This window comes from Gastrolobium bilobum, unplaced genomic scaffold (genome assembly GCF_033153095.1).
Source record: "Gastrolobium bilobum isolate Gb01-03AN ecotype WA unplaced genomic scaffold, APGP_CSIRO_Gbil_v1 utg52110, whole genome shotgun sequence".
NCBI classification, from domain to species: Eukaryota; Viridiplantae; Streptophyta; class Magnoliopsida; order Fabales; family Fabaceae; genus Gastrolobium; species Gastrolobium bilobum.
Window position 1 is genome coordinate 116,948 of NW_026896614.1, and position 16,684 is coordinate 133,631.

The following is a 16,684-nucleotide window of genomic DNA, read 5'->3' on the forward strand; positions in this document are numbered from 1 at the left end:
ATAGTGATAGTGGTTTCCTCTCCATCAACGCAAACATGCAACAACGAATAACAATATTTTTCTTATGGAAAGCCCTAAAGTACTGATCTTGTTGCTAAAAAAATCGTTGGCTCAGAGGTTAACCGTGGAAAAACTAGGTCAAGAAGTCGATAACACGTGCTGCAAATCATGGTGTTGGTTCAGAAAGAACTCAAGAGCTTATGAGTTTAAATGCTCTTGTGCAACTATTGTGATAAATTTGAATTATGTTTGTGGAAAAAAACATATGCCAAATGAGATGTGGTTGGATAAATCTTGAAAAATTATGTGAAATAAAAAGTCTATCCTTACAACACTTATCTAAACAAATATGCTATAAAAGTCTATAAAAAATTTCTCAGGATAAAGTTTCTATAAGTACGGTGGTTCCTCGTTTTCAAATTGTATAATCAGTAATCACCACCCTTGTACCATATATGTATACAGAATGAGAATTGGTCTATAATATTCCATTAGCAGAGCTTTCAGAATTACAACATTTATTCTAAATTTAATATGTGAGTTGACAATTTTAAATAATGTTACTTTTAACAATATTTAAATTTGCTTGGCATTCGAATTTTAAAGTGAATAATTCATTTAAATACTTATCATGTATTGAAGTATTATGTAAATGTAAATGTATTTATAAGATGCTCCACATAAATTTACACATATTCAATGTTAAATGTCTACAGTAAGACATGTTTATTATGAATTTTCTCTGAACAGATATTATGTTATTGTTTTCATATACTTTGCGTAACAACTTTACAAAGCAAACTATAGAATTGTTTTTACTTTTGAAAAAATGAATCAGCATCGCGCTTAATGTATTTCTAGCATCTTTCATGAACTGATGTTCAATATTTTGATAAAATAAAAAGAGTCATATATGGCTACTGATTCCATGGTTCTCTCTGTTTTTTTTTTTTTTTTTAGTATTATTCTATCAGCATTTCTTTGTTTTCAATTTTACAATATTTTTAGTGATTTTTTTGAATACACTATCTCGAACTTTTTAATAGGGCCTTTATTTTTCAGCGAATAGCCCATAAGAGATTACAATATAATGCAGGCCCATACGTTTGTGGGCTCAGAAGCCCGATGACTGACCCAATTCTCTTTCTTCTTTCGAATCATCGCCGCGACGTTCTTTCTCGCCTGAGAATCCCAAACCAAAAGCTTTCGCCGCCTTCTCTCTATCGGAACTTTTGCTGCATGTGATAATGAACGGTGGTGGTGTTGAAGTGAAGAGAGTGTTTATTGGAGCAGGATGCAACAGAATAGTGAACAATGTTTCTTGGGGTGCTTCTGGTTTGGTCTCTTTTGGTGCTCACAACGCCGTTGCTATTTTCTGCCCCAAGGTTCATTTTCACTGTCTTCAGCTTCCCTAGTTACTCTTTTTCACTTATACTTCATCTTAAATTTTTCCTTTTTTCCCTTCTGTTTTGGTTTTCGCAGAGTGCTCAAATTTTGACTACTCTTCCGGGTCACAAGGGAGTTGTGAATTGCACCCACTGGATCCCAAGTAGCAAGTTTTTATTTAAAGGTAACCTCTTTTTCAATTTCTGATGGTTTTGAAGCCTACAAGTTAATATTTTTACCACTGTGAAGTTGTATTTGGATTGGACTATTTGGCATAACAATCAAACAGGTCCTTGTTAAATGAATAGAATCTTGTTACAACGTTAAAAATGTTATTAATGATTAATATCCACCCTCCCTCCCCTTTTATATGCAGCAAAACAGTTGGAGCATCATTATTTGCTATCTGGAGATGCAGATGGTGCTATTATTCTGTGGGAACTGTCCCTTATTGATGGGAAGGTACAGTGTGTTCCTTTTTTTTTTTCACTTAATTTTGTAAGAATAAATTATGAGAGACACTTGTCAATTGGAATCTTTTATTCACTGTTTCTCGCATATTTCTCTTTGATCTGTTTGCAGTGGAGGCAAGTGTTACAACTACCACAATCACACAAGAAAGGGGTTACATGCATTGATGGAATTTTGGTTTCTCAAACTGAAGCAATATTTGCATGTACTTCTTCAGATGGCACTGTATGTACATGGGAACTTGTATTTCCACTGAAAGGCAGAGGTAAGACCTAATTCTCAATGATGATAATGACCCTGTTTACTGTCATGCTTGTATTTCCATTATCTACATCAACTGATTTTTCTTCATCAATTTAGGTGACTGTAAATTATCATGCCTGGATTCTTTTTCTGTTGGTTCTAAATCTATGGTAGCCCTATCATTGGCGGAATTGCCTGGAGGTAGTGGGCAAATTGTCCTTGCAATGGGAGGATTGGATAACAAGATTCACCTTTATTGTGGTGGAAGGACAGGAAATGTAACTTCATCCTCATAATTATAGATTATTAACATGAACTTTCAGTTTCTTATAGTTTTTTCTTTTTCTTCTTTTTTTCTTTTTGGGCATTTGTGTTAAGTATTTGTTACTTTTCTTTTACATATGAACTCAGCTTGTACATGCATGCGAGCTAAAAGGTCATACAGATTGGATCCGGAGTTTGGACTTCTCATTACCTGTAAGCATCAATGGGGAAGTAAACAATATTTTCCTGGTGAGTTCATCCCAGGATAAAGGCATAAGAATTTGGAAGATGGCATTACGCAGCTCTATGTCCAATGGACATTGCATACACAGGAAGGAAGAAATAAGCTTATCATCCTATATAGAAGGTCCTGTACTTGTAGCTGGTTCGTCCTCTTTCCAGATATCGTTAGAATCTCTTTTAATTGGACATGAGGATTGGGTATATTCAGTGATGTGGCAACCCCCTTTGGCTGGATCCATAGAAGGGGATGCCTATTATCAACCTCAAAGCATCTTATCTGCATCTATGGACAAGACAATGATGATCTGGCAACCTGAAAAGACTTCTGGTGTCTGGATGAATGTCGTCACTGTTGGGGAACTAAGCCATTGTGCTCTGGGGTTTTATGGTGGTCACTGGAGTCCAAATGGAGATTCAATTTTAGCACATGGATATGGTGGATCTTTCCATCTTTGGAAAAATGTTGGTGATGATAACTGGCTGCCACAAAAGGTTCCCTCTGGTCATTTTGCATCGGTGACTGATATTGCCTGGGCTAGATCTGGTGATTACATTATGTCCGTCAGTCATGACCAGGTATTTAAAAATACATTATGTTCACAAAAGCTTCTCTATTGATCAATTGTGTCTTTTAATTTATCTCTTGTGATCTTATATGATAATGCATTTTATAATTTAAAAAATGGTTTGCGCTTTGTTGTCTTAGTGTAAGAACATTGGCTATATGAATTTTTCTTTTTTGAAGAGAAAAATAATGAAATTCAAGCCGTTTGTGTAATTGTTTTAGTTTCCACTGCTGGCCTTTCAAATAATAACTCTGAATATTTTCTTGAATTTGTTTGGGCTCTGAAAATTGATGTTGCCATGTGAAATTTCAGACAACTAGAATATATGCCCCATGGAAAGTTGAGGCTTCTCTCCAAGATGGCGAATTTTGGTATGAAATAGCTCGCCCTCAGGTCCATGGTCATGATATAAATTGCATGGCAGTCATTCATGGTAAGGGGAATCATCGTTTTGTTAGTGGAGCTGAAGAGAAAGTTGCCAGAGTGTTTGAAGCCCCGTTGTCATTTTTGAAAACATTAAATAATGCCAATTTGCAGAAGTCTTGTTCTTCTGATGATGTCTTGAGAGACGTTCAGATTTTGGGTGCAAATATGTCAGCTCTTGGACTATCGCAGAAACCTATTTATGCTCAAGGTCAGTTATTTTATTGAAAGTTGATATTGATGAGGGTATACATATTAGTCAGATCCTGAGATAATATTGTCAATTGTTGGTTCTCTTTCTCATGGTTATCTGCTGGTGTTAACTTTGATATTAATGGCATCTGGTCGTAGTTGATCGATATGGAAAGGAAGACTTTAAAAGATAGAGCCACTGGTTGAGGCTAAAAAAGAATGCAATTAATTAAAGAATTAGTTTATAATCCAGGTGGTTTGTTTATCTAGATAGTTGGGTAAAATTTGCGCACAACTAAGTTAATTTATAATTCCAGGAATGGATACTCTCATATCTCATTTTTAACATGACGGCGCCGTACGAGAAGATTTCAACCATCTATAATTTTTTTTTGACAAATCAACAGTCAACATCACATTAGCAATTAAAATGACCTTTTTCTCTTTTTCTGTTTTATGATCGCAATAATCAACAATTATGGATTTGTTGTTAAGGCTAAAGATTCTGTGCAGCGCTAATGTGATGTTGACTATTGATTTGTCGTTAAAATTATGGATGACTGAGATCTCTTCACTTTATGTGATCATGTTAAAATGAGATATTGAGAGCATCCATTCCCTAATTCCATGTAGTTTATTTGTCTGGATAATTGGGTAAATTTTGCCCAATTGGTTAACTTAGCTTAGTCATTCAGTATTTACTTGGATGTATATACTAAAATGCAATTCTTTCGTGTATATGGATCAGTTTTAAACTCAAGTTCTATGATTGACATATTTGGACATATCATATCTTAGTAATTACTGCTTGTAATGAGTATTATGTATATAAATTGATAATAACACAATCAACTCGTATGATTCTGTTCATTCTATATAATATACAAGCTCTTGGAAAGATGCACCTTTAGATTTTAATTTTGTTTCACTGATGTGAACTTGCATCCAGTCCTATGGTCATTCTACTGCCTCACCTTTTGAGGGTGGACCTTCAACTTAGAAATGTGAGCTTTAGATCATTTTATGACTGTGTTGTTCATTGGTTTCTTGCATGAATTAATCAACACTCTGGTTACTTGTCTCAAGACAAGTAAACACCCTGATTTCTCACGTATTAGAAATAAAGATACATTTTTACTGGAGCAGCTATCAAGATAAGCTGACTGTGATACTGGTTATTCAGAAATTCAACTGGCATATTTGGTGTAAAATTATGTTATAACCATCCCTTGAATTTATGTTTTAGGAGTTAGGACATATAACATTTTCTTTAGTACTTGGTTGTCTGTCTCTGCTGTGGAGGATATGGGTCTACCCAAGAGCTGGCTTATATCATAGAATGGGATACTTGGGCTTGTTTGAATTCTGGTTTCAAAAACAAATTTTTAGTTTTCAAAAAAAAAAAAAATGTTTTGATAATGCTTGTTTTGTAAAAATAGTTCTAAAAATTATAACTATTTTTTAGTTTTTAGTATCAAATTTAGAGAACATATTTTTGTTGTTTCTGTTTTGTGTTTTGACTTTTAAATTTTGAAACAAAAAAAACACATAAAACATTTATTTCATTGACTACTCTACAAACAATTTTAAGAACAAAAAAAGCAGAACACAATCAAACAGGCCCTTAAATCCCTTGATTCATTTTCCAATGTTAAGATATAACTTTTCATTCTAATATAATTTGTTTTGGTGGATCAGTCTTTTGAAAATTTATAATTGAGGATTATTCTATATTGCAGCTGTACACGAGGCCCCTAAGAGAAGTGGGGTTGATGATGGTCTGGACACCTTTGAAACTATTCCTGATGCAGTTCCAACCGTATTCACGGAACCTCCAATTGAAGATCAACTGGCTTGGCATACACTCTGGCCTGAATCACACAAACTCTATGGTCATGGAAATGAACTATTTTCTTTATGCTGTGACCATGATGGTGAGCTTGTTGCTTCTTCATGTAAGGTATGTGGTGTTAGTCTAACTCTGCACCTGTATAATTAGACAGAAGATTTAGTGCTACTTATATGGAAAATTCTCTTTGCTTGCAAACCTCGTTACTTGAGGAATAGGATGCTGCTAATTATGTTATTTCTTCATTCGAATGCATTTTTCCACGTCATTGAATATGCATTTACTTCAACCAAGTTGGCTTAGATTGTTCTGGTAGTCAGTTTATACCTTTGCTCACTTGTCAGCTTTATCGCTGATATTGCTATGTTATTTGGTAATTATTGTATTAATGCTTTATGCATTGCAGGCCCAATCTGCAGCTGTGGCAGAGGTATGGCTTTGGAAGGTGGGTTCATGGAAAGCAGTTGGTCGCTTGCAATCCCACAGCTTAACTGTAACACAGATGGAATTCTCACATGATGACAACTTTCTTTTGACTGTCTCAAGGGATCGTCAGTTCTCCGTTTTTAGAATTAGAAGAACAGGTGGACTAATAATCATCGTTTATAGATTGCAGGCATATGCATTTGCATCTTTTCTGCATTATTATTATTGTTGTTATTATTTTGGTGATTTTCCTTGGTTAACATTTCTTGAGCTTGGATGAGTGACCAAGTCTGTAACCTGCAGCCCACTAGTGTTAAGAAACTGAGCAAACCGTTAGAGCTGCAAGATTAACTGGTTGGCATCTCTCTTCAGCAATATAATTGCTGAATAAGAATAAAAATAATTTAGAAGTTAAATATTAAAATATATATTTGACTCCTTTAGCACCGCAATAGCTGCATGTCTCTTAATAATAATTACTGCAAGTCATCAGAAATCCTAATCACTCAATTATGGTTTGTAGGCACTGGTGAAATTAGTTATAGTCTTCTTGTGAGGCAGGAGGGACACAAGCGGATTATCTGGTCATGTTCTTGGAATCCACATGGTCATGAATTTGCAACAGGTTCGCGGGATAAGATGGTCAAAATCTGGGGTGTGGAGAGGGAATCATCAGTCAGGCAGCTTATGACTTTACCGCAATTTATGAGTAGTGTAACAGCATTATCTTGGGTTGGTCTCCATGATCAGAGAAATAATGGACTTCTAGCTGTTGGAATGGAAAATGGCCAAATAGAACTGTGGAATCTGTCTTATAACAGAGCAGATGATGGGAGCATTGCAGCACCAGGTTTGGCTGCTGCTCTTGTTGTGCGTATAGATTCTTTTATATGCCATGCCTCTACAGTAAACCGTCTGGCATGGAAGAAAAATGGGGAAGATCACAGCAGTATGCAACTTGCTTCGTGTGGAGCTGACAATTGTGTAAGAGTGTTTAACGTAAATGTTGAGTAATTAGATCATTTTTCCCTTTCTCTTTTGGCATATCTATAGAATGAATTTTTTTTATCCTTATAGCTATGGCTAAGAAAATTTGATTAGTAAAGTCTTCTTAGTTAATAAGGAGAGCTGCTTATGGTGTTTTAAAGGTGGGGGGCATTTTAATATTAAAAAAATAAAAATTAATATCATTGGAAAAGTTCTCTAACACCGGTCATCAGTTGATCACTTTCTGGTCATTGTCTCTCGAGAAATAAACTTTCCATCGTGCTGAGAGGGTGAAAAGTTTGTAATAAAAAACGCACAAGAGTGAACTTTGGCCGAAAATGTTGTTTCTCCGTATGGATAAGCAAAACGTAACATATGCTTGTCAGGCTGCATTTATTAAAAGTTGTTCATTGAAGCCTAATTGATATGTTCTTTGATTGATTGTAATAAAGCTAGGTGAAATATCTTGTTTTTTTTTTTAATGGGAGAATAGGGTATATTACTAAAAAATGAATAGAAATTGTAGAGCTGCAATCTTTAATCTTGTATCTCTAATAATATTACACGGTTGTTATGGATTAATAAATTTAGTTTGTTCATCCTTCCCAATTCGGTATATAGGCAAATGCTGTATACATCTCAGTGAGAATAGTTCAACATGGTGTGTTCATTACGAGTTTACGACACAAATATTGTTCAATCTTTCAAGTGGACAACTCTAATCTATCCTTTAGTGTGGGACTTTATGATCCTCTTAAGTGGGACCCTTGGTGGGTAGCCCTTTACATGGTGCGCTCCTCAACTTTGAGTGTGTACAGTTCACCCATTCATGAAATCTTCGGAGGCAGAGAATCAAATGTTGAGCTAATGACTCCTCGTTGATTCCTTTCCATCATTATGGAATTTAGTTCTTGCTTCTTAGAAGCAAAGGGTAATATAATACCCGTTGAAATATCGCATTAAATTTGGTGGGGTGCACATACACACCTTTCTTCCATGCTTTACTCATATGGGTTTCCATGAGCAGCCCAAGTTCCTACTTTGGAGCAAGGCTCCCTCGGTCAGCAATAATGTACCAATTATGTACATTGTATCAGGTGCATTCTTCTAAGCAAAAATCAGCTTATGGAGGTGATGGACCCTGAACTCCGTTGACAATTGACATTGAACAGGTAGGGACCATAAACCCTTTGACAATTGGCAGCCCCATCATATTTATCAATGATAATGTTAATAATGAACGCAATGACATAGAATGATGCAACAAGTTGTTTGAAGCAGAGTCAGCATCAACTAATTGTCCCAGAATTCAAGTCAGGGATGACAACATTAGTGTGTAGGCAGCGGCTTCATCGTGGAAACGTGTAGCTGGATAATATTGAGATTTAAGTAAACTTTTGTTTGTTTTGAATCATATATTACTTTTATTTGATTTGAGCGTAACCAAATTGTACTTCTTCCAAGCATACAAGCAGCTCAGGACTACTCACGCCTAACTCCTAACTTTTAAATCTCGTCAGTTTTTCTTAAATTGACCACTAACTAGTACTTTATGCATACTTTAATACAACAAAACATCGAATCTAATGTACTTTGCAACTAAGGTCACATGAAATTCAGTAAAACCAATATGTAACGTGCACACTGTTATTTACGATTTATATTAGTCTTAAAGTTCACTAAACGTTAAAATTTCCCATCAATCAACTCTTGCTTAACATAGGTATCGTACATTTGTGTCTTGGTCAAGTACCAGCCTATTTTCTATTAGCTCTCGTAAGCATCACATATCGTTTGAATTCCGATCCATAAGTTGTCTTAGCAATGTAAAAGAATTATATCTACCGTAATTTCTTGCATAATATGGAGTATGCCATTAAGCGAAGATAGTTACAAAAGCAGCGTAGATTGACCATGAGTTAAAGTCATACTCGGCAGCTTGAAAAGATCATATAAAGGATTCATTTGATTATCGTGAAACAAAAAGGGAAGATTTTTTATTATTATTATTATTTTGATTATTATGCATTTAAAAGTTGGCGTGTTAAAAATAATTCAAGGCGTAGCTTTCATCAAGGGGAATCAAACTCAAACTTGGCAAGGACATTTTTATGCGGTCATGCGCGGCAAAACGTAGTCAATCAGCAAAAATATGTTTTTCCCATAGGAAACGAACAAGAGGAATGCAAAGGCCACCAGATAAATGTGTTAATTATTCATGACTACATACAAGAGAAAACTTAAGGTCCTTCACGGCTTCGGTCGTATAAGGGACCAAGGACAAACTCCTAGTCCAAGACTCCAAATGGCTACATGCATTGCACATGTCAACAGCAATAGTTTATCATGAAACATGAATCACGTAGACTAGAATAAGAAACGACTCCTCATAATTTATATGACAATCATTTCAGGAATTGATATTTGAACTTCACAATACAATGTTTCAGACTTGAACTTTTACAGTATAACCTTGGAACAATTTCCTTTCCTATAAAATATGACATACAACAAAGAGTACAAGATGATCACAGTTTCTTATTTTCTATCACAAACACGTACCACAAACAAGTACCAAACATGACGACAGGAACTAACATGTAAAACTTAAAGGGAAACCAAACCCATTTCTTCAAAATTGTTTTTCTTTTTCTTTTTCTGTAGGACTAGTTTATTATTGCTGTGAGGTTCTTATCTGCTGCTTCATACCATCGGAGGGATGCTGAGCAGAAACTTCCGGCAGCACCACAGCAGCAGCAGTCATGGTCTGGTACTGTGAAGGCATTGTGGGCGCCAGAGGCTGGGAGTAGTATATTTGAGCATGAGAAGGATCCGCATAATCATACGCATAATTAGCAGGGGCAGCAGAATTAGGGGCCATGGACTGGGATGGATGGTGGATCTGGGAGTAAGTGACATATTGTTGCTGATGCTGACTTGAAGGAACTTGAACTAACTGAGGGTTTCCTGCAGTTGCAGTTCTGTAAGCAGCTGCTGTCATTTCAGTTTTAGGATGGGGAGCATTTCTAATGGGGTTGTAAGCTGCAGATGGTGGAACCAATGAGGCAGGATTTGGCGGATTTTGGGGCCTGCTAGAAGGAATGTTTGTGGCAGATTCACCCATGTTAGCCTGCTGCATAGATAAGTTGTAAGCTTGGGCTTGTCTTGCAGGCACATAGTAAACCTGGTGATGCTGTTGCTGGGAAGGATATACAGGATGATAGTATGCAGGCATTGCAGAGTTAGGGTGAATGAAGTGTGCGCCATGTATAAACTGCTGCTGCTGCTGCTGTTGTTGTTGAGGCTGTTGGTGTTGCTGATCGAATTGCTGCTGCAATAAATATCCAGGGTCCTGTAAATGTTGCTGCATCTGGATCCGACTGTGTTGATCAGACACATTAAGTTTGGGATCCACAGGATTACTAGGAACCCTTGTTGTTCCAGATTGAATCTGAAATTGGTCTTGATAGATCACAGTTTTAGGACGTGACATTGCATTTGTAAGGCTACTATCACTGCAGGATCAAAACAAGTAACAAGAACCTAATTCAGAAACCACAAAACCAGAACCCCCAGACTTATAATCAAACCAAATAATATGATACAAATTAAATGAATGATCCAATGTAAATTTTAGAAACAAGTTCCAACCAAAACCAGATAGAGAGAGAGAGAGAGAGAAAGAATTAAGAAAGGTAAAGGAAACTGAGAATACCTTGAAACAGAATCAGGGGAAGGCAAATCAACGGCGCCAGTTGACTTCTGTTGAAATTGAGGTGCATGTGACTGTGTGTGTGTTTGTGGCTGTGGCTGTGCCGGTGGCTGTGGCACTGTCTGTGGCTGAGGAGTTGGTGGTTTTCTATATCCCACAGGCACCCCATGATCCGATCTTTCATCATCTGAGATAATACGGTTCTGGTATTCACCACCAACCACCGCAGAGCCGATCGGCACACCCACCGCCGCAGCGGAAAGGGTGGTGGGAACCGGAGGCGGCGGCGGAGAAGACAGCAAAACAAAACCCTCATCCTGCTTCTGTCCAACACCAACACCCATCTGAGCAAACTGTTCCTCAATCCCCAATACCTTTTGATCCTGCACCCTAACCCCACCACCACCACCACCATCCTCCACATGAACCCGAATCGGCGGCAAATTGGCCAGCGACGGCGACGACGAAGTAGACCCAAAAGATGAAGTGGTCTCAAGCATAGGGGAATCAGGAACAGAGTGAACATCCTGCTTCAAATTCTTACAATTCCCAAAAGATCCAGGCTGAGAAGCAGCCTCAACAACCTCTCTGGAACCGGGTTCGAGGTTGTTCCCTGCAACGTCAACGTCATCGAGACCCAGAAGACAATTGACGGAGGCAGATTCGGAGAAGCCCCGGTTGAGCAATCCGGCGCCGTTTAGGGCGTTGAGGAACCAGTCTTCGGACTTAGCAGAGGTATCAAGAATTTCTGGGGGAATGGAGTGAGTGGAATCGGGTTTGTTAGGGAAGAGGAAGAGGCGAATTCGTGAGGGTTTCACGGCGGAATTCGCGGCGGTTGTTCGATCGTACTCCTCGATCATGTTATCAAGGTCCTCGTCGGTGGTGACGGAGATGAGGGAATCGAGGTCTTCACTGGGAAGCTGGTACTTGAGACTGAACCCTCTTCCGTTCAGGAACGTCTTCGAGAGGCGCGTGGATAGGTCCGAGAGTGAGGTGTTGCGTTCCACCACCACGATGCGGGTGTCGCCGCCGACGTAACAGAGGGACTTGTCGTGTGGACGGGGGACGATGTGACCGCCGTAGCTGCACATCAGGCGGAGCTTCGTGGACGCCGGCGGGTAGGGCTCGTCCCACGAGTCCGTGTTCCGGGAGCGAGGGGACGAATCCAAAGAGTCTGGGTAGTTGAGGTGGGGTGGCGGCGGAGCCACCGAGGATAAGGGCGGAGCAGTGGATGGCGTTGGAGATTGAGCCTCCATGACGATGGTTTGGAAGATTAGAAGGAGGTTTCGGTGTTTTTGTTTGCTGCCGCTGCCTCCTCCTTCGCAGCGCAAAAGAGAGGAACACAAAAGAGGAACCTACACTCTCTACTTTCTGCTCTTATGCTAACTTCACGCAGGATCCTTTACTTAGTTTTTTATTTATTTTTATTTGGGATAGAATATTATTACTATCAAATAATGTTACTATTAATATCATTATCTATATCTTAACCGCTATTCTTTGTCTATCGACGTTTATCATTTATTATGAATTAATAATTAAATAATGAGTTTGATTTGTTAAAATGATAATCGTTGATTGATAAAAATCAACGGTTAAGATATAATAGTAACAATATTCTATCCCATAAAAATATATGAAAATAAAAAAAGATAGATATTGTTATTTTTAAAAAAATAAATATAACCGTTACATCAACATAATCAATATAACGGTGAAATAAATTAGTAGTAATATTGATAGTAACACTAATTGGTAGTAACAATATCTTATCTCTATAATTTTTAATCTTTCAATCCTAAAACAATATCGTTTTAAGCTCACTATAAATAGCTTTATCTCCAATTATTTCTCTAGAAATATTAAATCCTAGTTTTTTTTCTAATTTTTTGTGTGTGGATAAATCACATATATCCTAGATAATTCATAATTAAGATTTTAAATTTCTCTTAGAGATAATACGGTATAGATAAATTTTTTGTTATTAATATTATTATTTATTTATGAGAAAAGTTATAGTATTATTATTTATTTATGAGAAAAGTTATAGTTACAATCTTTTTTTTACAACCTCTTACAACCATATCTTAATACCGTTGATTTCCGTCAATCAACGGTTATCATTTATTGTGAATTAATAATTAATTAATGAGTTTAATTTACGAAAATCAAAATTGTTGATTGACAGAAATCAATAATATTAAGATATAGTTGTAAGAAGTTGTAAAAAAAAAAAATTATGAGTATAACTTACCTTTTTATTTATTTGTGCGTTTTTTTAAAAAGTGGAATTGGGATTGAATACTGTGGGAAAGGGAGCAAACTCGAAACAGTGTGATGTGAGAGAGTGAGAGGGTCAGGGTTTGAGTTTGACAGCTAGTTTACTGGTTGGACCCAATTGAGCTTGGTTCTTTTTGTCCCTCGGACAAACGGTAAACCATTCAAAACAATTACCTTTACCAAAATTTATGAATGTTTTTGTTAAGAGAATTATGTAATCATTAATAACTTTAATACCTCATTAAGCTCTTTCTTTTATCACTCTAAGATTCAAAGTGAACACAATCAGTAGCACAAATTAGATAGTTTTAGCATTTTTTTGGAACATTAGACCTTAACGACTCCAATCATAATTAGGCAAACATGGTGTTTAGCCGCAACTGCGGGTGGTGGTGCCTAAAAGTTATAAAACATTACGCTGACGCAACGTAACAGCGTAATCCCGTTTTAACGTAAACGGATAGCATCCGATACGGAACAGCACAAGATACAAAAGTATTAGGATCAGTAAGACGAGTAACACGGTTACCCTTAATTGCAATAAAAAAGATTCCACGCGCATCATCGTTGTTTACTCTTTAGCGTTGGAAATGAGGCGCGTGGGCGAAGTGAAGGAAGTGGGTTAAACGGCGCCCATAAGTTGCAGCGCTGTAAAGTGACAACTGACAACTGCCACTGTAACGTTTTCACCTGACGTATGACGAGGATTGGGGATGCTTGCGACGTAAGGGGACACACATCAAGTGCCTCCTTAAAAAAACAAAATACAAAATAAAAAAAATTATAGTAATATTAACGAAAAAATATTTATTCTTTTGAATAATGATCATTTTAATTAAAACTAATATTTTTTATTTAAAATTTAAATAAAAAATCTCACTTTTTTCTCAATAATTCTTATTATGTATTTATTTTTCTCACTTAAAATAATATAATTTTATATTTTTTTTGTACAATAATTTTATATCTTCTAAAAGAATAAACATCAAACATCAAACATTAATTTTTGACCTATTGTTTAACCATGAGCTTGACTTATTCCAAAAATTAACTCCACGTTGTTTTTTAACTTACCCTAAGCTGTCAAATATGATTTTTTTTTTTGCGAGTAGTCAAATATGATTTTAAATACTCCAGTTAAATTTAAATTTAAATAAAATTAATAATGTAAGTGCATAAACAAAAATAACTAAAAAAATATAATCATACAGTTTAACAATTGTTTTCCACTGATTGTAGTAAAACTATAGTTACAATGGTCAGATTCTTTTTTCTTTTTTTTTTTCTGGTAAGCTTCAGGTCAGATTCTTTTAGTATCAAACAAGGGTCAGATTCTTTTATATATTTATTCATTTAAGTATTTAACATGGGCATAACTTTTTTTATAAATAAACTATCAGCCCGGTTGGCGTAAAAATTAAAAAAAAAAATAGGTTGTAAGTATAATCTTCTTAAAAAAAATATAATATATTTATTAATGTCAGAATTTTATGTTATTTCTCTTTATTGATTTTGATAAATTTTAATTAGCTCCCACGTACGTAATATTTAAAAATAAATATAGATAAAAATAACATTTTAAAATTAGAGGATCTACTTCCTTTAAAAAAAAAATATTAAATCCACTAGGGTTCAATTGATTGGCGAATCAGCTTTTTGTATTAAAGGGTCCTCGGATTTGTAGCAGTGGGAGATAATTTTGTAGACACAGCAAATTGGGTTCATTCATTTTTTTCAAAAAAATTAATTAAGATTCAGGATCCAGATCCTAAAAAATATAAAAAAAATTATGTTTGTAGCGTACAAAAGTACAACTCTGCAGAAATATTTCTGCAGATTTTAAATCAGTAAAATAGAATATCGTAATCAGGAAAAAAAGAAAAAACTGTAAAAACTTACGTAAGATTATAATCTTATATTATATGAGATTCATCTTTCAGATTACATTTACATAAAAAAGATGTGCTTTTCTTTTTCTTCTTTTTCCTTTTTTTTTAAATTGATGGGTCCCACTTTATTTATATCACAACATAAGATAATTTCTCTCATATTACATAAGAGAAATAAAGCCCTTTTATTATTCCATCGTGTTCCAAAATAAGTATTTTGTTTTTAATCTTATTCCACTCGGAAAGTATCTAAGCAAAACTATATGTACGGATCTCTTTTATCCCATTCCAATTATTTTTTGGGTTCAATATTCTCATGTTATAAGAAATAAATAGAATTTAAATGAACTTATATGAGAAAAAGGGAGAGAATAATAAAATATGAACTTCATACACTTTTATATGTATATAAAAGATAAGTTTATCTTCTATAATATAAGAAACATTAAACCTTTATTTCTTTTTAAGTTTAATTTTTCCTGTTTTGTTTTTTGACATGCTAAAAGTTTGGAGTGATAAAAGGATTTATTAATTTTAATATTAGAGCAAATCAAAAACATTTAAAAAAAATCCTCGTGAAATTATAGAATAACTTTTTATTAGGAGAATTTTTTAGTTCCATTAAATAATTATTCCTCTAAATAGAGTAGTCTATTATATCTTTTAATATTCCCATACTTTCCTTGGTCGAATCAACATCCTGTTCAATGTTCATGGCGCCACGTCAAAAATTCTTCTCTAACTTTAATCTATTCATTTCACATTTTAATGACAATGATGTTACTCCATGTGCTAAAAATATAATTTTAACCTGATTAATAGATTCTTTCTTTCTGTTTTTAGTTTTTAATAAACTAACTCCCTTTTTTATCAAAAGATTAAAAATTAAATGTATTCTAGGCTGGATAGTTAGGATTCGAATATTTCCTTAAGACAGAAATGTCTAATTCAGTGCACTAGTGAGATTCTTTTAGATCTAGGTGCTTTCTATAAGATATATATGAATGAAATATCTTTGAGTATAGCATATCACTGTACAGAAGTAATAGAAAAAATAGCTTTCGCGAATGGGGTGTTGTATGCACCGTGACAACATAATAATAAGAGAGAGACACTGAATCATACTTGTAGATTTTACCTTTTATTTATAGGGTTCACATGTAGGTGTTAGAATTATGGACCTTTTGTGCCTCTTCTAATAGTCCAAACGCATGTTCGATGTTGTCGTATTATGATTAATATATTTAATTAATATTATTCTTTAATCATATTAGATTCTTATTTTGATTGCCCCTTATTGAGCAATATACTAAATGAGGCTCGTATATGAGTCTATAACAATTACCCCCGAGGCAGACAATCGACATTCCGGGCTGCCGAGATGTTTATAAATTCAAAATCTTGAAAATGACTCGGATTTTCTTTGAGAATTACCCGGGTTTATTGTATCATATTAATTCCAAGAAATAATTCACATATTTCAAATCCGGATAAATTGAATGTTCAATCTTATCAGAAAAATAATTCATATTATATTTCTTTCAATCAGAGTTATGATTAATAAAATTCCTTTTGATCATAAGTTTCCCCTAACCCGGATTACTATAGGATAAACAGATTATCAATCCATAATCTATGTTGTATTTTTTGTTAACCTCGATTCTTTGTCATTACATCATTTCTTATGTTTTGACTTTAAACGAATCAAGTTTGTCTTTTCCCTATTAATTCGCATTCCTTTAATTGTAAATTC

At 35.1% G+C, this 16,684-nt stretch overlaps 2 protein-coding genes across 2 annotated transcripts; one reads left to right on the top strand and one right to left on the bottom strand.

The window, feature by feature from the left end:
- Positions 1 to 1,136: 1,136 nt before the first annotated feature.
- LOC133300958 (elongator complex protein 2) lies at positions 1,137 to 7,192 on the top strand (the record flags this gene model as incomplete). Its single annotated transcript, XM_061500545.1, has 10 exons — positions 1,137 to 1,385; positions 1,483 to 1,570; positions 1,763 to 1,848; positions 1,969 to 2,122; positions 2,218 to 2,378; positions 2,512 to 3,183; positions 3,486 to 3,807; positions 5,528 to 5,748; positions 6,044 to 6,221; positions 6,587 to 7,192. Coding segments are annotated over 10 exons (2,622 nt in total), but the record flags the coding sequence as incomplete, so codon positions are not given.
- Positions 7,193 to 9,413: 2,221 nt separating this feature from the next.
- On the bottom strand, positions 9,414 to 12,136 carry LOC133300965 (uncharacterized). Its single transcript, XM_061500551.1, has 2 exons — positions 10,766 to 12,136; positions 9,414 to 10,565 (listed from the first exon to the last, which is right to left on the bottom strand). The coding sequence occupies exons 1-2, from the start codon at positions 12,016 to 12,018 to the stop codon at positions 9,725 to 9,727; spliced, it is 2,094 nt and encodes a 697-aa protein (XP_061356535.1). The 5' UTR covers positions 12,019 to 12,136; the 3' UTR covers positions 9,414 to 9,724.
- Positions 12,137 to 16,684: the final 4,548 nt, after the last annotated feature.

What these genes read in the sequence shown, in the direction of transcription:
- LOC133300965 (XM_061500551.1), bottom strand. Translation starts at nt 12,018, where the DNA reads ATGGAGGCTCAATCTCCAACGCCATCCACTGCTCCGCCCTTATCCTCG. An exon ending in TCCCCTGATTCTGTTTCAAG is followed by an intron (nt 10,566 to 10,765) that starts GTATTCTCAGTT and finishes TTGATCCTGCAG; the next exon opens with TGATAGTAGCCTTACAAATG.